The sequence below is a fragment of the Oryctolagus cuniculus genome, chromosome 11 (assembly GCF_051225735.1).
Source record: "Oryctolagus cuniculus isolate XC-2025 breed Fujian yellow rabbit chromosome 11, ASM5122573v1, whole genome shotgun sequence".
NCBI lineage: Eukaryota > Metazoa > Chordata > Mammalia > Lagomorpha > Leporidae > Oryctolagus > Oryctolagus cuniculus.
In genome coordinates this window covers 16812171-16836508 of record NC_142877.1, presented here as the reverse complement: position 1 = coordinate 16836508, position 24338 = coordinate 16812171, and the positions used below count along the sequence as shown (strand labels likewise).

At 49.7% G+C, this 24338-nt stretch overlaps 1 protein-coding gene across 3 annotated transcripts in view; it reads right to left on the bottom strand.

The window, feature by feature from the left end:
* The window catches only part of PTPRT (protein tyrosine phosphatase receptor type T), a 1117000-nt gene that overhangs the window by 36592 nt on the left and 1056070 nt on the right, over positions 1-24338 (bottom strand). For all 3 annotated transcript variants that reach the window (XM_070051826.2, XM_051846098.3, XM_051846094.3), the window contains 3 exons: positions 12420-12496; positions 3357-3393; positions 1954-2051 (listed from right to left, as the gene is read on the bottom strand). In XM_070051826.2, the coding sequence (XP_069907927.2) occupies positions 1954-2051; positions 3357-3393; positions 12420-12496 (212 nt within the window). The remainder of the gene's footprint in view (positions 1-1953; positions 2052-3356; positions 3394-12419; positions 12497-24338) is intronic.

Genomic DNA, 24338 nt, shown 5'->3' with positions numbered 1-24338 from the left:
AGAACCCACGTAGGGAAACACTGGTAGAGTACAACAAGGACTGGGGGCAAACGGATTCCTGGCTTGGTCCTAACACTCAGAAGCTGTGTAGCTTCCAGGAAGGGGTGCAGCCGCTCTGAGCCCCAGCTTCCGATTCATCGCCACAGCCAACCCCTCCTGACTGTTCACCATGCCTCGTGCTGCTTACTCAAGAGTCTACTAATGCTTCACCAGTCTCATGTCAGTTCCTTATCACCATCACCTTATGCAGCAGATAATACTATGCCCATTTTACAGATGAGGAATCTAAAACAGAGGGAGGCTAAGAAAATGGTTCAAGGCCAACAGTGGGCAAGGGATGGGGCCAGGACGCAAGCCCAGCCAACCTAAACAGCCACCAGGAACACCGCTTTACACATGTGCTGGGAGACAGAATTCCGGAATGTGTTTAGCATCATGCCAGGCCACGAGCGAAAAGAGATTTTTTCTCATCCCCAAATCGAATTTAGATTCATGGCCCATTCATCATGGGAATTTGTTTCTATTGTGGCAAATTTTGTGGGCCAGGCTGGCTGTTATTGTCTGAAGCAGCTGTAGCCTGGGCCTAAGTCCCCGGGGAACAGTCTGAATGGAGGAATTACGAGCGCCAGAATGAGAGTCGAGGGTCAGACTTCACGTCCAGGCTCTGGCTGGGGACTGAGGGGCTCCTCCTTCCCGCTTAGTCTGCTTCCTCATCTGTAGAGCTGGGCAGGGGATGAGGTCATTTCTGCTAGGCCATGAGATGTCCACACCCTTTGCTGGATTACAACGCTCAAAATTCCCCTTTCTTCGCATTCACGGAGGCTTAGCCGCGTTATCTGCATGGATTATCTGGTTTTTGCCCAAACAAAATCAGACCTGCCCACTCTTTAGTTAGTTCCACATGAGACGGAGAGAGGCCCTTCTCAGTTATGGCGTTTGCATGCCCTACCTTTCAACCCAGCCACCCACCGACCCACATGCCACAGTGAACCAAGCAGGCAAAAGCAAGCTGGGCATAGCAGTCCCATTTCTAAGCCCTAGCAGTGGTCATGGATGACTTGGGAGAGAGTGGAGGCAGAGCAGAGAAGGAGATCAAGGCCTGAGCCCTGAAGAATATCGAGAGATGCAGGTCATGGGGGAAAGAGCGGGAAACAAAGGGCCTGATGCTGCTGAGAGGCGGAGCAAGGTGAGAAAAGAGAGTGATGATTGGCTCGGTCAGCACGAGGGATGTCAGCCGTATCGACAGCGTCTCTGCTGATGGAATGGGGGAGCAGCCGCGTGGGGAGAGCGGAAGAGGATGGGGTGAAGGAGCAGAGCCCTGCGCCAGTCTTCCAAGTCTGGCAGAAAAGTGGGGATGCGAGAATAACTTCTGCTCGGCTGTTTTATCTTTAAATCTGGACGGTACTGAGCGCATCTGTATGCCAGGGAATAACCCAGCAATGAGAAAGAACCTTGTTTTTCAAGTCCGAGGGGGAGTTGAAAGCACTGTTGGGCAGAGTCCATGACTCAAGGCACCAGGCTCACCTTTGGATAGGCAGAGTCACAGCTTCTGCTGTGTCGGGTGGAGCCATGAGAAATGGCCATTTGAGGTCAACAAAAGCAGCCCCTTCTTGTGGCCAAACTTCATATCAGAGCGGGAGAATGAGAAGACAGCTGCGGATGCAAGAGGGATGGAAGCTTTCTGGGGTGAGGATGAGCGAATTCACGTCGGATGGCTTTGACTTTCTCAAAAATGAGATGACGTCATCAACAGGGTGAGGGTGGAAAAGAGGATGAGGGGCGCAGACGGAAAGGAGGCGGCCAGCATGTGAGCGAGGGTGAGGATGTCTGTCCTGGAGGCTGCTGGGAGGCTGACATCTTGACTAGGAGGCACTTAGCACGCTGCAGGGAACTGGGGTGCTCGGGAGAGCACCTCCCACACCCTCTGCCCAGGCGACTGCGGGAGAAGCTTACCCTGCCCACTTCCACGAGGTTCGTGACCATGACGATGCTGGCGGAGTTCTCCTGCCAGATCATTCTCCAAAAATCCTTTACTGTCTCCTGCATGGGACCTGCCAAGGGAGAAGGTGATAGAGTTAGAGACGGCAGGTGCAGGGAAGCCCCCAAGGGGTTTGGCCCTCTTGGTTGACTGGTCAAGGCTCTATGCAGGTGAGCAAGAGTAAGGCCAGGTGATCCCTGTTAGGGCATCAAGTAGTTGAGATGGAGCCCTATGGGGCCAGATCACAGAATGGATAAGAAAAGCCACATTGCACACGTTCTCGGTCTACACAGAGCCTCTCCTGGAAGGCTGGCCACGGCCCCTCTCCCTGCTGTCATTCTCTTGTTCAGATCCTCCCACCAGCTCCACTCTCCACTTTCCCACTTTCCTCTCCCCACCCCCTTGTCTAGGCTATCTTATTGGCTGTGGCATATAGGGCTTTCCAAACACTTGGCTCAATGAGAGACAGGAAGTAAATGGGGGGTGGAGCTGGTAGAGAGCTATCCGCAACCAGATCCTGAGAGCAAAAGCATGGTGTGCTTAATTCTGAGCTTCACAAATGCTGGAAGCACTTGTCGAGAACCTGAACAGAGAGGAGGAGGAAGAAGAAAAAGACCTGGAGTGGGAAATAGGAGCCGACAGTCTACAGCAAGTTCTTTGGATATTACTCTTTAACTATGTCTGTGTTCACTGCAACAAGTATCATATCTATCAGAGGCACTGTCCAATGCTCTTCCAGATTCTCCCTAGGCATGGTGTCTTGCATTACGGCATCATTTTCTATAATACAGAAGGACCACACTTTATTTAACCAGGCTACCCATTGTTGGCCATTTCAGATTTTTCACTGTTTTGCTCTTGGAGATAAGACTGTGAAGAATGTTTCTATCTATAATTAGTTATAGGATTTATTCCCAGGAGGGTTTGAAGGGCATGGTCATTTTTAAGCCTCCTGATTACACGCATCCAAGGTGGTTTCCAGAGCAGTTGGTTGCATCTCTCTTATAGGCATGCGCCCACGGAGGAGGAGAGGCACCGTCAGCTCAGATCTCTCCAGTAGATGCTAATGGCACTGTCGGAGGCTGATGCTTTTGCTGTGCCCTGGGCACCTCCCTCCTATAGCTGATCTCGTCAGCTTCCTTCCTTCTCTGGAACCTCTGGAGGGAGGCTCTGCAGCCCCACGCTTCAGTGTTTTTTTTTTTGTGTGTGTGTGTGTGTGTGTGTGTGTATGTGTGCTAGAAACTCACTCCTCTCCTCCAGTGAAGGAGAGGAGGAAAAGCAGCAGAGGAGAGGACACCCACCTGCCCACTATTTCCCAGAGTCATCTTCCCTGGGTCCTTGAGGTCTCCCCAAGGCACCAGGTGAGAAGGGCACTTACCTTGAGTTGCAATGTAGTGTCGAGGTCGATGATACCCCTGGATAACAGGAGAAAAGCACAGAGGAGGGTCTCCAATCAAAACTTGCCAACAGCACAGTATTAATAAACATCTTCTCCAAGCCTCACTTTCCTTGTAGGCAAAATGGGAATAGCATTAGCTACTTCCCAGAGAAGTGGCAAAGAGTAAATCAGATGATGCGCGTCAAGCTCAAGTCTCTCAATGCTAGCTGTTGTCATGGCTACTTGGGAGCGTCCTGTACAGGCTTGCCTTGGAGCAGTAGCCCCAGGAGCACACGCTAGGTGGGCATCCCTTATGCTCATGCTCCAAAAAACAGACAGGCAAGGAGATGTTAGGGGGGACATCAACCCCTAAAATGTCTTTCCTTGGCCACAATTATCTGCTGAGCACGGCATGAGACCCTGCCAGGGTACCCAGAGAAGAAAACACGAGGAAACAATTCTATTGTGGATTCTTCCCGTTAGGACCAATTAGAAAAAGGAAACTGGAGGGGATGCCAGTCTCTGGGCTGGTGCCTCGGCTCACTAGGCTAATCCTCCGCCTGCGGCGCCGGCACACCGGGTTCTAGTCCCGGTTGGGACGCTGGATTCTGTCCCGGTTGCCCCTCTTCCAGGCCAGCTCTCTGCTGTGGCCAGGGAGTGCAGTGGAGGATGGCCCAAGTGCTTGGGCCCTGCACCCCATGGGAGACCAGGATAAGTACCTGGCTCCTGCCATCGGATCAGTGTGGTGCGCTGGCCGCGGGGGCCATTGAAGGGTGAACCAACGGCAAAGGAAGACCTTTCTCTCTGTCTCTCTCTCTGTCCACTCTGTCAAAAAAAAAAAAAAAAAAAAAAACAGTCTCTGATTTCCCTTACACCTTCACGAGTACCTGTGAGGCACTGCTGATCTCTGGGGTGGGATTACCATCAGGCCCCATAACCATAATCACTAGAGAAGAAGTCGAAGGGGACCCTCTATTTTGCCTGAGTATGGAATACATGCAGGCTCCCTTGATTGTGACAAGATGCAATACATTGCACTGAGAAGTTCAAGTTCTGAAGACACAACATTGTGTACAACTAGTAACTACATGAATGAACTAATCAATAAAAACACAAATGCCACCAGGGATGGAGAGTTTGCTGACAGTTTGGAAATGTGGTTAATCTTTACGGCCCATCATTTTCTTTTATTTTTTTATTTAATAAATGTGAATTTACAAAGTGCAGCTTTTGTATTGTTGTGCCCCCCCCCCCTCCCGCGGACCTCCCCTCTCACACTCCCTCTCCCATCCCGCCCTTCATCGAGATTCATTTTCAATTACCTTCATATACTGAAGATCAACTTAGTATATACTAAGCAAGGATTTCAACAGGCTGCACTCACACAACCGCACAAGGTATAGGGCATTGTTCGACTAGTAGTGTTGTTTTTAAGTTTCATAGTAAAACACATTAAGGACAGAGATCCTACATGGGGAGCCTGTACCCAGTGACTCCCGTTGTTGATTTAACAATTGGTACTCTTATTTATGACATCAGCAATCACCTGAGGCTTTTGCCATGAGCTATCTAGGCTATGGAAGCCCCTTCAGTTCACCAACTCTGAACTTGTTTAGTCAAGGCCGTATCACAGTGGAGGTTCCTTCCTCCCTTCAGAGAAAGGCACCTCCCTCCTTGATGGCCTGTTCCTTCTGCTGGGGTCTTGTTCACCAGGATCTTTCATTTAGATTGCTTATTGCCACCGTGCCATGAACAGCCCACCATTTTCAAGGAAAATAAATCCTGAGGTTTGGTGAATACTTGTCTTTGTCCTAAACGTTGCTGACCAGTATTTCTGTCCTGCTGAGATGGGTGAGCTGCCTCATGACCCCTTCTTCAGGAAACAAGCTAGGATTTCCATCTGTGTGGTTTATGGTACAATAAACAGCATCTCTCAGGCTCTAACCCACTTCTTGAGGCAGAGACCAGTTTCTGAGATCCCTGTACATTTCTCTGCCCTGTCTCTCATCTGCTCTATCAATAGTAGGTGCCTTCCAGTTGACTGTCAGCATGAACCCAATGCCAACGTCCTGGCCAGAAGTGCTGGATTAACCACATGGCCATCAACAGCCCCACCTGAACTCTTTGCTTGAGTGATCCTATCTACTTAGTGAGGTTGTCAGCTTCTTTGGGATAAACACTGCCTCTTAAGGTTAAAACACACACACACACACACACACACACACCACGGAGCTTAGCACAGTATGAGACTCAGAGCAATTATCCAGTGAAGAAGCTGTTGATAGGCCAACTAGAAGGCAGCACAGTGTAGTGGCTATGTGCACCAAGGACTCGAACCCAACCACCTGGGTTTGAATCTTGGTTCTAAAACAGCACTAAGGATGTTTATATCAGAGTGGAATTCTGATGAAATGAATTAATCTAGGAGAGTTACTATGTGCCAGGTACTCCTCTAATATTTAACATATATGTCGTTGCTATTATTATTTTACTATTTATCTGCATACCATTTATTCTGTGCCTACAACTAAAAGTCCATTCCTTCTCCCTTCCTTCTTTCTTTGTTAGTGTAATAAGATGCAAAGGTAGGAAGAACACATCTATTCCTCCACTTCAAAACAGACAGGGCTGACCAGATGACAGGAAGGATTAGACTTAAGGTAAAGACAGAACGTTCCCCCAGAACTTGGAAATATGCAGTTTCTCAGGTCTGCATCTTCTGCCATCCACACCGTCACTCATCCTCCCTGGCCTGGGATACAGGACGGCCATCTGGCTGGTATTTTTTCCTCCATCTTGCCCCTGCAGCCCATCTGCTTCCTGCTCCAGCAAGATTCTCATTGCACATCAAATGTGTTATATCCCTTCCCACTACCTGCAGGGAACTGGCCACCTCCTCTTCAGCCTCTCTTCCAGGGATCCCTCCCTAACCTCCTACCAAATCCAGGCAGCCTATGTTGCAGGCCCCTCACCCTGCTCTTCAAGTGCAATCTGCTTTGTGAGGCCAAGGGAACTCCTCCTCCTCAGTGGCCCAGCAGGGCTCTGTACATGCCCAACAAACTCAGCAACGTTGCTGCAATACGTATCTTTATACTTGTCTCCTCCCGGGCCAGGGGACCTGCCCCCAGAACTGGGTGCAATTTTCAGCAAAGCCCGGTGAAATATATGCATGAACATGTTTCTGAGGTGAAGCTGAGGCAGCCGATGGATGGAAGACAAAGTCTGCAGGAAACCATTGTTTGGTTGATTCTGATGTGCTTGAAATTCAACAGGATGAAATTTTAAGCACAAAACCCTCATTCAGGCGCCAGTGCTGTGGCACAGCAGGAAAAGCTGCCGCCTGCAGTGCTGGCATCCCACATGGGTGCTGGTTCGAGTCCCAGCTGCTCCACTTCCCATCCAGCTCTCTGCTATGGCCTGGGAAAGCAGTAGAAGATGGCCCAAGTCCTAGGGCCCCTATCCCCATGTGGGAGACCCAGAGGTAGCTCCTGGTTGCTGGTTTCAGATTGGTCCAGCTGTGACCGTTGCAGCCATTTGGGGAGTGAACCAGAGGATGGGAGGACGGAAGTCAGTCAGTCAGTCAGTCTCTCTCTCTCAAATAAATCAATAAATCTTTAAAAAAATAAAGCCTCATTTTGGTTTTCACTATTTTGTGCATTCATTTGCTGATCTGTGTAATATTCAATCAATAGGTGTTGCTGGGACACCTACTGCTGTGCACACCACACTGGAAATGCACAAGTGGCTCAGATGGATGCAGGCTCTGCTTCTGAGCAGCGGGTAAACATCAAGAAACTGGGACGAGAGCTACCAAGGGAGGGCGTGGAGCAGCCCAGGGATTTGACTCAGCCAGGGAGGCCAGGGTCTTCTCCGGGGAGGTGATGGTTGAACTGGTTTCTTAATCGGGCCTCATTTGGGCATCTCAACACCTATGCCACTCCTGTTTCAACCTTGAAGCAATCTGCTGTTTTCCTACCACTTTCTCCATTGCTCACTCGCTTGCTTCTCTTTAGAAACAGCACTCATGTCTGCCCCAGAGAACTTGGCATTGGCCGTTCCCCGTGCCTGCTGTGTCTGTCCTTTGAGAACAGGATCCTTTGCTCTCTACTCCATCCAGGCTTCTGCTCAGGTGCCGGTCACTGCCACACAGAGCCCTTGTCTGACCACCCTGACACCTGTTTCCCTGGCTTCCTGTTCACAGGGTACTGATATTTTATTTTCCTTTTGCCTACTTGCTTCTTGTCTGTCTGCCCCCGTTGAATGGAAGCTCCACCAGGGTGGGGCTGTACCTAGCTTGCTCATGGCTGTGTCCCCAGTACCTGGAAGTCTGCCTGGACAGTCAGCACCGACAAGTTCTTGGCGAATGGAGGCATACATGCCTGTGTGCGGTGTGCCTGTCCCCACGCTGCATCTGAGTGAAGAGACTTTCCCTGGCCTCCAGAAACCCACGCAGTCCCCAAAGAGAAAACATCCTAACCACGAGACTCCTCTGAAAGGAGATAAAAGGAAATGTACCGCTCAATTGGGGCTTCTCTAGGGATTTGCCAAGAGCTAGAACAGAAAACTTCCTCACCTTAAAAGAACTCTGAGTTCATTTCCGTCCCACCTACACACACACACATCGACTGCAAAGCGGCCCTGGACCTGTCTCCATCTGTGAGCAATGGGAAAGAGGTTTGCATCCAGCACACATTTATCTCACTCTGCACTCACGCATCTGTTACTTACTGGGGACCCAGATACGATATTTATTTCCAGGCTGGTAATTTATAACAGATTCAAGTAGCCAATGCATTTTAGGGTGTGCAAACAATCCTGCCAGTGGGGTGGTTCAGAGGGTAGCAGACCACAGCACAGCCTGTGGAATCAAGGCAGAGCTGGCCCCATCCAGCTCAATATTCAAATGGAGTCATTTTAATGAACCCTTAAGATACAACTGTGGAGAAATGATTACAGCAGGGGTGGTTAGCTCTTTGGGGAGCCAGAAAGGATTCTGCCTGTGGAGGAGACCAGGATAAAAGAATGGGGACTGGACAGCTGCCTAGGATATGCCTGGCCAGAAACCCCATGGAGGTCCTAGGGATTTTAACTTTGCTGGAGTACATAGTAGCTTTGCCTCCACTTTCCAGCCCGTAATAGGAGCGCTGTGGCAGGACGTGATTGTGAGCAGTGTCTAGTCTTTGTCCCCCTCCCCCACCCCATTTCTTTTCTTGGTTTCTATGCTGTGCTCTGCCTGGTGCTGAGAAGGCAGCCTGCTTGGACTGTACCTCGGGCGCCCATGCTTCTAGGCAGGTTTGGCCCCTAGGAACCACAGCAGGAGCTCCCCGGTGAGGAGGAAGTTGGGGCATGTGTCCTGGGTCTCTCCTGCCTGGTCAACATGAGTTGGCCTTGACTCTTTACCAAGGGTTAGAGTTCCGGGCAGGCAGCCCTCTCCTTACAGCTACTTTATCCCCGGCCTGGGCAAAGGGCTGGGCTAAGCTCCCTTCTTTTGCTAGCCCAGAGATACCATATCGAACCCTGGAGGTTTCCCTCAATCCTACTCACATCCCTATTAAACGCTCCTTGGCCACCCACTCTGGGTGAGCCTCTCTTCCCTTTTGGGACCCTGAGCGATCCTTCCCATCAGTTAGCACACACTTGTGAGGCGACATTCTTATCCCACTTTATAGACATCAGGATGAGCCAGGATTTGACCCTGGATCACAAAGCTCATCATCAGAAAGGCCTGGGTTCAAAGGCCTCCACAAGGGCTGAGTCCTTGACTTGGGTCCCACCAGCCCTTGACTCTAACTGGTGAGAATCAGCCCAGACAGAGGCCAACGTCACGTATTAAAACAGCACAAGGAAGACATGGTTTAACCTGTCTGCAAAACTGACTTCCTATAGAGAGAGGGAGGGGCCGGCAGTGTGTCCCAGGTAGACAGAGAATGGGCGTCCAGTTGGGTGATGTTGAGCCATGCTCTTAACCTAGACCCAGTTTCTTTAAAAGCTTTCAAAATTATGAACAACTCAGATGGCTGTCATTGGCTATCCTGGCAGTAGAAAACTAACACAGCACACATCAAGTACCCATGTGGATGGGCCTCATTGAGCCTCAGAAATACATGACACAAAGATCAAAAGGATTAGAGACAAAGAAGTTCGCAACAATTGTCGAAGATTTTAACACCTCTTACTTTGACAGAATACCTACATGAAAAATTCAATAAAGACAGGAGAGTGAATGCTACTATCACCCACCAGATAGTAAAATTGGTACCTCCTAGAGATATCCGCACTTTCATGTTCATTGCAACATTATTCACAATAGCTGAAACACAACATCACACTAAATCTCCATCAGTGGATAAATGGATAAAGAAAATGTAGGATATATCCACAACAGGATAGTATTGAGCCTTAAAGGTGGAGAAATCTTGCCATTTGCAAAAACGTGGATGCAACGGGAGGTCGTTATGCTAAGTACAATGGAACACACAAAGACAAATACCACATGATCTCCTTTGTATGTGGACTCTACTAAAGCTGAGCTCATAGAAGTAGAGCAGAATTGTTTTACCAGAGGCTGCAGGGGTGGGGAGGGAGGGAATGGGGCCCTGTACATCAAACGGTTCAGAGTTTCAGATAGAGGGGAGGGAATAGGTTTTGAGATCTGTCATTCAGTTGGTGACTACAGCCAATAACTTACTGCATATTTCAAAATAACTGTAAATTTCAAATGTCTCATCAAAAATGATAGGTAAGCAAGATGATGTATATGTTGATTGATCAGCTAGATCAAATCATTCCACATTGTATACATATGTCAAAATATCACAGTGTACCCCATACATGTATACAATTATAATTCACCAAGTAAAATAATATTGATATACCTTAAAATCACCCTAAAATGTCTTGCAATGATAGAATATGACAGGAACGGGAGACATCATCAGCATTGCTGTGGTTGAGATTCACTTGCATTTAAAGAACGTCATTGAACATGAATCGTGATGAAGAATGGGATGGGAGAAGGAGTGGGAGATGGGATGGTTGTGGGTGGGAGGGAGCTTATGGGGGGAAAAGCTGCTATAATTCAAAAGTTGTACTTTGGAAATTTATATTTATTAAATAAGAGTTGAAAAAAATAAATAAAAATTTTTTAAAAAACCAAATAAATGAAGTCAATCTTAAAAAAAAAATGTCATTAGTCACCTCTAAAACACCGGTGTGTCTCAGTTCTGCTGGCTACTATCAGTTGCTCACTCCACTTGGGATGGAGGGCCCATCTAGGGAACTGACTTGTGCTGGGGGTTTCCACTGATGATAAATACCAGATAGATACAACAGCTCAGGCACACAAGCCCCTACTCAGGGCTGTCGTGTCTACCCAGGCATAGAGGAGGTAAGGGTTAAAGGCAAAGAACACATTCAACCTGATCAACATGTGTTGACTGAGACCCCACCAAATGCTGGCTGCAGGGTAGAATCTAGGAGTGGTGGATGGGGGTGTTGGCAGGAGGCACGAGAAAGAACACTGGACTGGGAGCCATGAGTCACTCAGGTCTGACTCCTCCCCTGCTTCTGCCACGGATCACCTGCATTGCCCTGGACAAGCTTTGTAAAACCTCTAAACCTCGGTTCCGCCATCTGGAAAATGGGAGTGATAGTACAAGAGGTCTTAGTGAACTAATCCATTGAAAACACATGTTGTTGGGCCCAAGAATGACTAATCAAGAGCCAACTGCTGTGGTCTCTGCTTATTCTTATTAAAGGTAGCAGGGCATGATGGGAAAGCACCCCAGAAGCCCTGCATGCTACAGCCACCCACACCCAGCCACACCTGCGATGCAGAGTGGGGAAGGACAAGTAACAGGTCTGAGGGCAAACAGGCGATGACCAATGCCAGGCTCAGGGCGTATCTGCAGAATTAATGAATCATCGGCTCCACCTGGACTAGGGGGACATTCACTGAGTATGCCACTCCAAGGGATGGCATGGGCCTCTGAGCCATTCTTCAAAGCCCCTGGGCTCTAGCTGCAGTCCCGAGAAGCCATCTGGCCCTAGTGGTCATGTTCTCTTGTTGCAAACCGTTCCCCACAGAGTGCACCCTTGGTGGCTCCTGTCTGAAGTTAGTCCCTTCTGTCGTAGTCTGTGGACCAATAAGGCAGTTTCCTTCTCAACTGGTGTCTTAGTTCCAAAATCTCTTCCCTCGGATCCTCAGATCTGCCTTGCCTTCAGCAGCAGGTATATCACCCCAAAGCTCAGTTCTAAACTGGTCATCTCCTAATCAAACACTTGCAACAGTGTCCTGCCTGCGGGACGAAGTCCAGCTGTCCATGTCAGAGCATCCCAACCATCAACGAGCGGGCGCCAAGCCAGTCTCCCACTCTTCCCATCACAAAGTCCCCGAGGCCCTCAAAGGCAGACTCCAGATCGCCTTTCCAGCTGCTTCCTCTTGGCTTTGCTGTTCTAGCCAGAGGCCCATCTTCCCTCTTTGACTTTCAGTTCTACCTATGCATGAAAATTTGGTTCACATCACATTCTGCATACTTGATGGAAGAAGTACTATTTTTGCCAACTCCAAATCCCTGTGGCACTTTATCCCGACTTGTGACACTTACACTTTCTAGTTTGCCCTGGAGTTCGCACTGTGCACAGCTTCTCTCTCTCCCAAGGTTTTAGGGCAGAGCCCTGGCATTTTAAGCTCTATGGTAGCATACAGTAGGCACTTTTACATTTTTGTTGCATTAATGGCTGTTGCTTCAAGTGAGGGAATGAATGAATGTATGAATGGATAGACAGTTATGTAAGTGAATAACGGGGGTGAATGAAAAAGACTAGCCATCGTCCTGGGGCTCCACTGAGCAGCCTACTCAAGCTGACCTGAAAGAAGATGTGGCTTTGCATGCATTAGCAGCTTGATTTAGGCTGGTTTCAAAAATCAGGGAGGAGCCAGACGGCTCAGGATATGCCCCGGAAAGGCCAGCTTCTGGGGCACAGGCTGGGGAATAGCCATAGATCTAGAGGCTGCCCTGCCAACCCCAGACCTCAGCTGCCCCACCCCATCGAGATACTCACATCAATGTAGTTGGCATTGATGTAGTCAGAATGTGGGTCTCCATCCAGCACCAGCAGCCTCACCCGGGAATGGTCATCTGCAGAGACAGAGAAAGAGCAGAAAACAAGGGGTGGTTGATGAGAGGCCTTTGGGTAAAGAGCCAGCAGTACTCTGTTCTAGAGCTGCCACAGGTTAACTACTGCATGCCCGGTGCCATGCTGCTCACCTAGCCTCAGCACTCCCTCACTGATTGCATTTACAGAGGAGGATGCTGAGGCTCAGGGAGGCTACCAGTCTTAAAGAGAACACGAATGCATCCTCTCTTTTTTCTCACCTTCCTTTCGGATTCTGATTTTGTCATTACCCAACCGCGTGAGTCACCTGCTGGTTTTTTTTTTTTTTAATTTTTCAGATTTCTTTATTTACATGGAAAGCAGAATAACAGAGAGAGGGGGCCAGAATGAGATAGAGGAAAAAAAAAAACTCTTTCTATCCTCTTGTTTACTTCCTACAGGGTTGCAATAGCCAGAGATAAGCCAGGCTGAAGCCGCCAGGAGCCCAGAATTCCATCCAGGTCTCCCAAGAGGTTGGCAGGGCCCCAGGTACTTGGGCCATCACCTGCTGCCTTCCCGGGCACATAGGCAGGACGTTGTATCAGAAGCAGAGGACCTGGGACTTGAACTGGCACCTGGATTACAGGATGTGGGCATCCAAAGTGGTAGCTTAACCCCCTGTGCCACAGAGCTGCCCTCAGCTGCTTTTTTCAGTCTTGGTGAATTCACCATTAAGATGGGGACAGAGGAGCTGGCATTTAGTGCAGAGGTGAGAATACCAGCGTCCCCTGCTGCAGCATGTGGGTTCAAGTCCCGGATTTGCTCGTCACTCGGCTTCCTGCTGGAGTGTACCCTGGAAAGTGGCAGAGTGGTCCTGCCATGTGGGGCTCTTGGATTGGATTCCAGGCTCCTGGCTTCAGCCTGGTCCAGCCCTGCCTGTTGGGGGTATTTGAGGATGGATATTCTCTTTCCGCCTTTTAAACAAAGTAAGTCAACAGGTAAATAAAATGGGGATGACAATACCTGCTCCATAGCAAGGCAGATCATATAAAAGTATCTGGAATGCGTGAGTGCTGAATCTGAATTAATATGCTCCATTTGCATACTTGCTTAAACAGGCAAGTTCACCTCTTCTCCATCAGTACACAGATCACTTTCATTTTGCCTCTTGGAGTATTGTTGCAAACAGCTTACCAGCCACACACTGTTATCAATAGTGACACTAACGTGAGGCAGACTCATTATAACGGAGGTGCTCAGTAACTAAAAATCCTGTTGCAGGGTACACCCTTTCAAACACAATCTAGGCAGGACCAGCACTTGCAGGCTGTAGTCAATAGCATGCTTACTTCAAATAAACCAAATGAAAAGATAAAAAAAAAAAAAAGCTAGAACAGCGGAACAGTCAGGATAATCCTTCACAGTTAATCAGAATGAGCTCTGACTTGCTAACAGACACAAGCTAGCGGGACTTGCTGTCGGGCGGGGCGGAGAGGGAGGACCAGGTCACAGCACACAGAACACCGGGCAGTTGCTGCATTTGCCAACGTCTGCCTTACTCTGGGGCAAACGTGGCTTCCCAGAGCTCTGAGCATCCCTAAGGGGCGACGGACATCAGGTCAGCGTACCCTGTTAGGTTCAACAGCGCCGTGCAGTTTACAAAGCACATTTGCTGCTACTAACTGAACCTCCCCTGAGAACAGGGATGCTATCTTTCCTGTTCCCTGATCCATTTCCTACACCTACAAAGGTTCTCAGTCAGTACTTGGTGAATGTATAAGTGGATGATCTCGCTCGATTCCCACAGTGACCCTGGGAGAGCAGCAGGGTGGGTTCCGTTAGCCCTTGTTATAAACGAGGAGCCGGAAATTCTCAGGGTGGACGAACGAGGATCTCTTGATTCCAACTTCAGTGGCTCCTGCTTCCAAAGGGGGCTAGGAAGGGCGCTGGACACCAGCACCACCAGCACCACCAGTATACACAGCACAGGGAATTCAAGACAGAGAAGTGGTTGCCTGGGCGATACGAGGCTGGAGAAGCTAGGCAGAGGAGAGTGAAGTGACTCCAAGATAATCTGATCAACAACAAGGAGACACTGCCTCTCCCAGGGTTGGGAGACAGAGGAGGTACGGGCAGCAGAGCTCAGGAGCTGGGGCCAGCTGACGGACACTGAGCCACAGGGGGTCTATGTTGGGGGCTGCGGCAGTGCAGCTTTCCTTGCTGCTAAAGAGGACCAAGACTGGGAGGAGAAATACCCTGGCTTCTCCCTTTCTCCTTTCCAACCTCCCACCAGCAGACACCGTTGGCTAAACTCACCCAGAAGCCCGCTGACAGGAGAGCCTGGGAAATGCTAGGTCAGTTTCCTGTGATATGGAGGAGAAGGTAAGAACTGGGGCCAGTTACGGACAAACAGGCCCAGGGTTAGGATGGGCTGCTGCCCTGTATCAGCTAATTAGTGAGTGTGAAGGTCATTCACTGAGCATCCGCCCTGTGGCAGGCCTATGCTAGACTCTGAGATACTCAGTGCTGCTCTGGTTAACTCATCATGGGGCTGGGTTTCTGTGGACACAATTAGAGGGACTACGTGGGAGGCTCAAGTCATTGCTTTGTTTAGGTGGGGAGAGGGGTGTAAGGTGGAGGAGGGGCTTCAAGGTACGTGTCACTGAGCAGGTACCAGAGACTTGACATGCATTCTTTCACTCAGGTACTTATCCCTCGAGTGAGCTCTGTAGGTTAGAGACTAATGCCAGGATGATGTGTGTATGATTCCTCCCGTTTGACAAATAAGGATACTGGGGCGTCGAGTGGGGAAACACACAGCCTGCACGTGGCAGGGAGATTTCTCTCTCCCGTTCCTCTGACCCTGTAACCCCCGCTCTGCTCACACAATGCACTGATGGCATCGGAGGCCTTGAGACTCTCCCAGGCCCACTACTGGTGTGTGTGCAAACAGCTGCTCCCCAGTTCCTGCAGAATTCCAGCCCCAGGGACGGGGCCTTGCTGGGGGAGCTCGGACAAGGTCTGGTGCCTGACTCTGAGCTCAGGAAAATCAAGCCTTCTTAGCAGCCGTCACAGGACTCTAAGCCTAAAAAAAAAGTAAAAAAATGCATATTGCGTTTGCAGTCAGTGGCCTCACTAATGACTTATTGATTCAAAAATTCATCCTTAGCTATTGAGTTATGCCTGCCCTGGGATCCATAGCACTGGAAACACAGCCTCTGGTTTAATATGTTGAAAGGGAATTTTTTTAAGAATATAAACTTTTAAAATCTGAGAGAAAACACGATTATAAACAAAAGAAACAACCCTATTTCTCCCAGGTAAATATTCTTAAAGGCAAAAGATGCCTCTACACCAGGTGGCAGTATTTTCAACAGCAAGAGTGGAGGCAGCCCCGTGGAGAGAGCACGCACACGGCGGGGGGGGGGGGCTGCAGGAATCTTCTGTCCTGAGAACGTGGGACGACAGGGACCAGCAATGGGACCGACACCGAGGAGGCACCCACAGAGAGATCAGAGGAAGCTCCTGTGCCCCGTGAAGATGCCAAGATGCAAACAACCACGCAGGGGCCGCAGGCCATCCAGACGCAGCCCCTCTTCCTGGGATTATGGAAGGATATTTTACTATGAAGAGGCCCTGATGTCTTCTCTTGTGGGCTAATCTATGGCAAGGATACACTTTCAAAATGCAGTGTGAGGTACAGAGCTGTTGGATCAGATCTGGGTTCAAATCTTAACTCCATCACACAAGTCAGTTGATCTTTCTTAGCCTTGATTTTCTTAGGAAAAAAACAGTTAATACTATATAAATCTCAGAATCTTGGGAGGCTTAAATGAGAAAATGCAGGCATGAACAACTCTAGGACATTCAGGGAATGAGAGGACAAGCCACAGGTGGAGAGAGAAAATAACTTGTCAAGCCCATAACTCATAAAGGACTGTATCCAAATCTACAAAGAACTCTAAAACTCAACAATAAGGAACTAAACAGCCCAGTTTTTAAAAGGTGCAGATTGGAATAGAAGCATCACTACAGAGGGTATGCAGATGGCACAAAAGCCTATAAAGAGATGTCTAACATCCTGTTTCACTAGGGAATTACGAAGTTGAACATCCATGAGACACCACTGCATACACACTGGGGCCCACATCCCAGCACTGATAACACCGAATACTAGCGAGGAAGTGGAGTAACGGGCACTTTCACTCACTGCTGCCGGGAGTGCACAACAGTAACAACACTTAGGAAGGCAGCTTAGAAGTTTCCTACAAACCTAAACCTCCTCTGCCATGACCATGTCCGACTGTACCCTCCGGTGTTAACCCAAGTGAGTGAAAACTTGACGCGCAAAAACCTGCACACGACTGTTCACAGCAGCCTTACTCAGAACTGCAAAGACTTGGAAGCAATCAAAATGTTCCTCAATAGGCAAATGGCAAACACATTACGGTCTTGCAGTAAGTTGGCAAGCCACAGGATACATGGAGGAAACCTGAATATGTACTGCTGAGTCAAAAGCCAGCCTGAACAGCCCACGTACTACATGATTTCGACCGCATGACATTCGGGAAAAGGCAGCACTAGAGAGACAGTAAGAAGATCAGTGGCTGCCACGGGTTTGCCGGAGAGGGAGATGAATTAGGTCAAGCACAGGGAATTTTGGGGGCAATGAAAATATTCTATATAATACTTCAACGGTGGATTCATGTCATTATCCAGTTCTCAAATCCTCAGAAGTAGGCAACATAAAAAGCAAACCCAGTGTAAACTATGGACTTCTGCTAATGCTAATGATTCGATGTTGGATCATTAATTTTAATAAATATACCACACTAATGCAAGATACTAACAATGGGGGGAACGGTGGGTGGGTAGGGATGAGAAGGACAGGGCAGCTACTTTCTTTTCTTTTTGTTTTCTGTAAATCTAAAACTGCTCTAGAAAAAAAGGGCCAGGACAGCGCACAGCAGGCACTTATTAAAGGCGGACTTGGGGCTAGCTGTGAGGCAGGTAGGTAGTAGAGACTTAGCAACACAATGCTCTCTGTTTGCACTTCCGCAGTCACCACACAGCCATCTTTCTGCAGAGGCGTAGAGCTGATGTGTGTGTGTGCACATGTGTGTGTGTGTGCATGTGTGCGCACACTAAAGGGCAGGATTCAGCCGCAGGCCCACCACACAGGACTTGCGAGGCGTGACAGTGTCCTCATGGTCTATTTATTCCTTCTGCAAGATGCTAACGTTATTCTGTGTCTCCTTCTTCTTCTAATGTCACATAATTAATTAGAAAGATAACAAATTGTGTTTACCCACGTGGAGAGAGATGGGCCAGCAGAAGGAGTTTATATGAGGTAATCCACAAGCAGCAGCCCTGAATGTTCACTGTGTTCTGTGATTTGCAAGCTTGAAAAGCAGTGAATTTGGTACTCCTCCTCTGATAGTCAAGACAAGGAGAGAAGTGAATAATAATCACAGGGACCTAGGGAAGGCAAACTCCCCTGAGGTGAGGCGCAGGGGCCTGGCTCCGCTCCCCCTGGCTCTTTGTTGTGTGGAAGATCTGCAGGAGCTGGTTGTGAGCTGGGGAGAGACCTGGTGGCGGCAGGTGGTGGGGAGACATGGAGACCCAAGGAGTGTCCCTGGTCACAGTGCCAGAGAAGCATCATCCTTTGTTTGGAACTGATCGTTCCTCCTTCCTTTAGGACGACGGCCAGTGGTATGTTGCTAAATGTTGAACAAACAGCTCTCCAGGGGCAAAAAGACCTTGACCTGCAATGTCTGCTGACGTCTGTGGTGTCAATATTCCCACCACAACCAATTTCAAGCTATTAACACGACATTAACCAGCTCACAAAATTCTTGAATATTTAACAGTATGCTTCTGCAAGCTGCTATGAGTCAGCTACAGTCTACCAAGGACAGAGAACAAAGCTGAGCTCACCCACAATGCCTTGCATGGTCTGATGGTTTGGACCCACTTCTCTCTCCAGCCTCCTGTTCTCTGATCACACTGATACCAGTGGCCTCACAGTCGCTCACATGACAGGACCTTTGCATGCACAGAGGAACAGCCCCCTCCAAGGTTGGCAGAATGCTTGGCTCCCTGCTCAAATTCTTCCTCTGCCCATAGGTGACCCTTCTCCACCCCTGCAACCCAACATGTCCTGTACTAAGATTGGTATCCACTTCTTTTGAGGTAAGGGGTTGGGTGGGACCTGTAGGCAGACTTGAGGCCTGCTGTCACCTTACCATATCATGTGGGGTAATTTGACACCTTCCTTAATACTCCTTGATTTACACAACTATGAACAAAATCATATCCTTCTTTGGAGACTTGTAAGGACTAACAGGGCACCGGAAAGCACCTGGTATGTTGTCTGACAGATATGCAAATTCACTTTTATTATTATTCTAGGCTAGTGGTGCTCCAAATGTGGTCCCTGGAACAATTATATCAGCGTCACCCCGGAACTTGTTAGAAATGCAAATTCCTGTTAAATCAGACACTAGGGGGTGGGGCCAGCAGCGCACGTTACAAGCTCTGCAGGTGATTCTGATGCGTGCTCAGGTTGGAGAATCCAGTCATCTCACAGAGGTGCCTGGCTCCTCATGTCCATCTGCCCCGAGACAGACCACAGGACTCCAGGATCTTACTGGAACTGGGTCACGAGACAAGAGTCCCATCGTGTGCCAGGTGGCAAGGTACAGTTTACCCGTGTGGACACTGTAAGATGTTCCAGGTATGATTCTAAAAGATGTTTGGCTGTTATGCTTTTAGATTCTCAACACTGTGAGCCGTGAGTCATCACCCCATTGAACAGATAAACTCCAAACTCTAAGAAGTTTGCTAACTCGGGAGAAGGTACCAGGCTGAGAGCTGCTTTAGGGAGCGGGGGGGGGGTCCTTACTCCTCCTGAAACCCCCAGATCCAGGTCTCCACGTCCCTTCCACGCCATGCCTCTCTGGCTCTCCTTTCTCACCAGCATCTCCCCAGACTCCAGCACCACTGGTTCCCACCCCAGGGTGGTCCCACACCTGCTCCAGACAGAGAGCTCAGTTCCCTCCCTAAACCACAATGCCCCTGCCCTTCCACCGTTATCAGAGATAACCCAATAAACCAGTAACCTCAAGTCATATCCCCTTCAAGACAGAGCCGCGCCCAGTAGGTGGGCTGGGGGAGAGATCAGCATTTGGATATTTGATGTTCCTCCCTCCCTCCCTGTCTTCTGGGCACCGTAGAGGGGAACGAAAAGGTGCAATTTTTCAGAGGAAAGAGATTTGACTCATTACAATGAATTGTGGAGCCGGAAAGCCATTTCCTAGAAGTCTTGGAAATGTTAATGCTGTCATCTTGCATGAGTGCAGAGGGAGGGGCCGGATAATTCCTCCAACACTGCCTGGGAACCTCATCGAACCCAAAGGTCTGCACACTCAATCCTGACTGAATTACCATTATCCAGAGAGAGGGGGCTTGGGAGTGGCAGGGGCCCCCCCAGCAGCCTGTGTACCTCCCCTGCCCGCCGCATTCTTGCTGGCTGACCAGGTGGTGGTGGTGGTGGTGGGGCAGTTTTCCCTGTAGGGCGCTGCGATGGAGCTGCTCTCAAAGACGCAACCTTTGGAGGAAGGTTAGCAGGGAAAAGCACTGAGGGCAGGAGTCCGCGTGATGGACCCACTGGTGCCGTCTGCACGCTGTCCAGGCAATACCCCTTCCGAAGCATGGGAGAAGCGTTTCTTCCCAGAATGCCCGCAAAAGAAGGCCCTGAGACAAACCCGAGTTGATGAACGTGATCCCAGGAAACACCAGAGGGGAGCGGGAAGTGAGATGAAGACAGGAAGGGACTCAGCCAGGCTGTGCCTTCCAGCAAGCCGCCACTGTGGACACCGGGAATTCATTCTCCTGCCGGGGCACCCTGGGAGAAGGTAATTGACCGTGACCCTCCAAGCTAGTCCAGCTAGGAGAAGGGAAGAGCAAGCTGGGGTACTCACACACCCACTCCCATCAGTCAATGATGAAAACAGCTCCCAGCATTCCCGCCTGCTCTGAAAGCAGGCAGAGAAGGCACTTCTGACCGGTCCAGGCCCTCCAAAAAAGCAACACAGATGTTGGCAGTTGAAATTGGGGCCAGCATGAATGGACTTAGTGAGTGTTGGGGATACGGCAGGTGCCAATGATTTCAGCACCTGTTTTGAATCTGAGCTCCTCCCTGGATGTGGAAGTCCCTCCCGGCACACCATGGCCCACCTCCTAGAAGAGCAGTCTCTGATGAGCTCATCTGTGCTAAGCTTGGCAGAACTCCCCCGACAAGAGCATGGACATGAGCTGACATAGAGAGGTCTCCTTGGTAAGAAGCACACGGCCTCCTGGCAGGCAAGAGACCGCAACTCCAGTCCTGGCTGTTACAGTCTCACTGTGTGGCGTTGTACAGGGCACTCGCCATCTCTGGACTATTTCTCCCTGACTGTGAACTCACTGAGGCCACACTGATTCTTTTCCAGACACATCAAGGGATCACACGAGGTTCAGAATCCACATTCACGCACTGTGTTTTGGTTTCTCTGCGCTGAGGATGACTTAGAACCACCACACAGATGCGAAACCAAGGACAGAGAGAGGAAACCACGCACAACGGAAAAGGTAGAACTGGGATTCAGAGCTGTGCATGCCCGAGCTCATGTCCAAGGCTCCGACACACGTGAGCCCAGGTGCTTTTCCTCCATGGAGGGAAAGAAGTCTCGGAAAAATGTGCTGGATAGGCGGTGTGCCTGCCTACATCTCCATCCCACCCTCACCTTCTCTACCCAGGTGTCTCGTTCAGGAGGGTGTGCATTTGCTCACCCGAAGGCTCTGAGCTTTGTGGGGCGATCACAGACCACAATGATGTCTTATACTCTGCACAAAGGACTAGAGGAGAGGAGTTCATAGGCACCAGACACCGACAAGAGTGGGGAGGCAAAGATGCTGTTTGCCTGACTTGACTGCATGCAGCTGCTGAAATATCGCATCGTGTCCCATAAAGGTGTACAAGTATTATGTGTCAATCAAAAAACCAAAGAAGAAAGGCAGAAATAAAATTCTAAACAGAAAATTTTAAATAAAAATATAGGTTGCTGGGCCCTACCTCCACAAGTTCTGAATCAGCAAGTCTGGAGTGGAGCCCAAGAATTCAGCATTTCTAACAAGTCTCAGTGTTGTGTGTGTGTGTATGCCTCTGTTCCAGGGACCACACTTTGAGAACCACTGGGTTAGGCCAATAGACTCTCCTGTCCTCTGGTTGGGCTCAGCCGTGGAAAGCAGAGACAGAAGGCTGGATGGCGGTCAAGGTACGACTCCCTGTACCTCCCTTAGTTGGGGTCACTGATCTGCCACTAGGTCCTAGACACTTTGTCCCTCCTGTGTTCTAGGGACCTGGGGGTCATGTATAGCCCCAGCATCTTAGGCCAGTCCTCGTAGTCTCTCTCCACCTGGATCACACCTTCACAAAGACTCCCTTAGGTAATCCTCCTCCTAACTGAGGGCCCCAACTATTGCCTGCTGGGATTCCCCAGAGATACAAGGAAGCCCCCTTTTGTAGAGGCTGCAACCCCTCAATCACTTCTCAGGATATCTTCTTCCTGACAAGCCAGGAGACACCTCTAGGAACCCCCACTCAGGGGACGCATCTGGATTCTGGAAATTTCCCCTTGCCAACGGCCTCTGCCCCAGAGCTACCTGGCAGCAAAGGACTCTTTGTTCCCCTTTCCCCATTCACTGCCTTCCCTTTTGCTTCCTTTCCATTGCCGATCCCTGGAAACCCCACTGTCTATTACTAAATTCTAAATACAGTCGTTTGGAAGAAAGGGGTTCTTGCACCGAGCTTTCTCTCTCACTGTTTCATTGTAGGCAGCGCCCTCCCTCCTGCTCTTCCCCTTGAATCTCTTCTGTTCTCCCTGGCCTGGGCCTTTGTCCTCCACTCCAGCCTCTCAGTGCTCTGGGTTCCTTAAGATGCTAATCACACTCGGTTTCCTTCTTGTGCCAAGAATATTTCTATTTATCAAGCCCCAGCAGGCCTTGCCTTTGGGAGGGACACACACAAGGGCAGGAACACTTTCCATTCCTCAGGCTGTTTCTCTTTTACCTTTCCTGTTTCAGCTCCAAGACCTCTACCCCCAGTTTTTGGTTTCCCTTTATGTCTTGTGCTAATTTCTGGATCCACTGGTTGCCTCAGCACTGTTTCCTTTCAGTACTGGGTGCAGACTCAGCAGCTCCAATTTGTTGCTGGATTATTCATCCTTACGTTAGACAGGAGAAAGGATTATTTGGAAGTGATGGAAGTGATATTCTTAGGGTGCTCACATGCCCCCTGCATCTATTTGGGTTTACCACCAAGTAAATGTCATACAAGGGTTCCAGGGCAAGTCATTTATGGAGGAAGACGAGGGAAGACTGGGAGCAAAGAGAGAAGAAAGTCAGGGGAAGGAAGACAGCCCGGCTAAGGTGAGTGTTCAAGTCCATTACTACTGTGGGCCACGAGAGCCTGATCCTGTGGGAACTCCGGACAAGGTGCAGAACATGCACTTCAGCGGGAAGGCGAGGAAGCTGGGGCGGTTCCTGGTTGATGGCGTCAATTCTCCAGCATGTGCAGGGCGCCCTGGGTCTGGGCAGAGCATCCTTCCCAGCTTTGGAGAATGGAAAGAGAGAGAGAGAGAGACAGACAGACAGACAGACACACACACACACACACACAGACAGGACAAATGATGAGGAGCTCACTCTCGGGGTCCTGCCAATGCAGGATCAACAGCTGAGCCTGAGGTTTCCGTGGACACTGCACCCTAGGGATCTCACTCATCTCATCCCACCCTTGTGCTGGCCCCGGGTGCCCACTCTCACAGTGAGGTGGTGAGGTCATCGGGTGTGGGTGGGGCACCAAGCATGCTCTACATTGCAGTGATGGAGTTCTAGTCCCCATCACCATTTGACCTAATTCCCTGGACCCTGCCCTGTGGCAGCAGCTCTCAGAGGGCACAGACTGGTCTCTTCCTCCTCCGCTTCCTGTGTCCCATCTCCCTGCTCTCTTCAGTCACGCTCAGTGTCTTCTCCCGTACTGGACTAGCACGGTTTCACGTGTCATTTCATTCACCCTTCTCCGTCCATCATTCTATCATGTTATTTGGGAAGCAGAGCGGGAGCGATCCCCTCCACTCAAGTCTCACAGGGTCTTCCTCACATTCAGTGTCTATTTACCAGGCACCAAATGCCAGGTTTGGGGAAACAGAAGCACATGACGGCCTTGGTCACAGGGCATCTATTCTGGCGAGGAGTCAAGCCGTCACCAGATGGCCATCTGAAGGCCACAGTGGTGATGAGGGCGAAGGAGAAACACACATTGTGCTCTCAGAGTGAGCAAAGGCACAGTTACAGAGAGAGGGAGAGACAGAGAGAGAGTTAGAGATGATAGAGTTGAGAGAGAGAGAGAGAGAGAGATAAAGAGACAGACAGAGAGAGAGTTAGAGATGATAGAGTTGAGAGAGAGAGAGAGAGAGAGAGAGATAAAGAGACAGACAGAGAGAGACAGAGATCTCCATCTATCAGTTAACTCCCCAAATGGGTATTAACAGCCAGGGCTGGGCCAGACCACAGCCAGGAGCCAAGTACTACACCTGGGACTCACATGCGGATGCACCTGCTGCTTCCCCAGGTACACTAGCAGGGAGCTGGACTGGAAGTGGAGCACCCAGAACTCAAACCACCACTGATATGGGATGCCGGGGTTATAGCCATAGCTCAAGCAGCTACGATGCCAGCCAGTCCCTGAAGAGTAGGATTTTGATCAAATTCAAAGGATCAGAAGAATTCTTTTATGAAAGTGATGACTGAGCTGAGATCTAAAGACTAAGTGAAGAAAGAGGG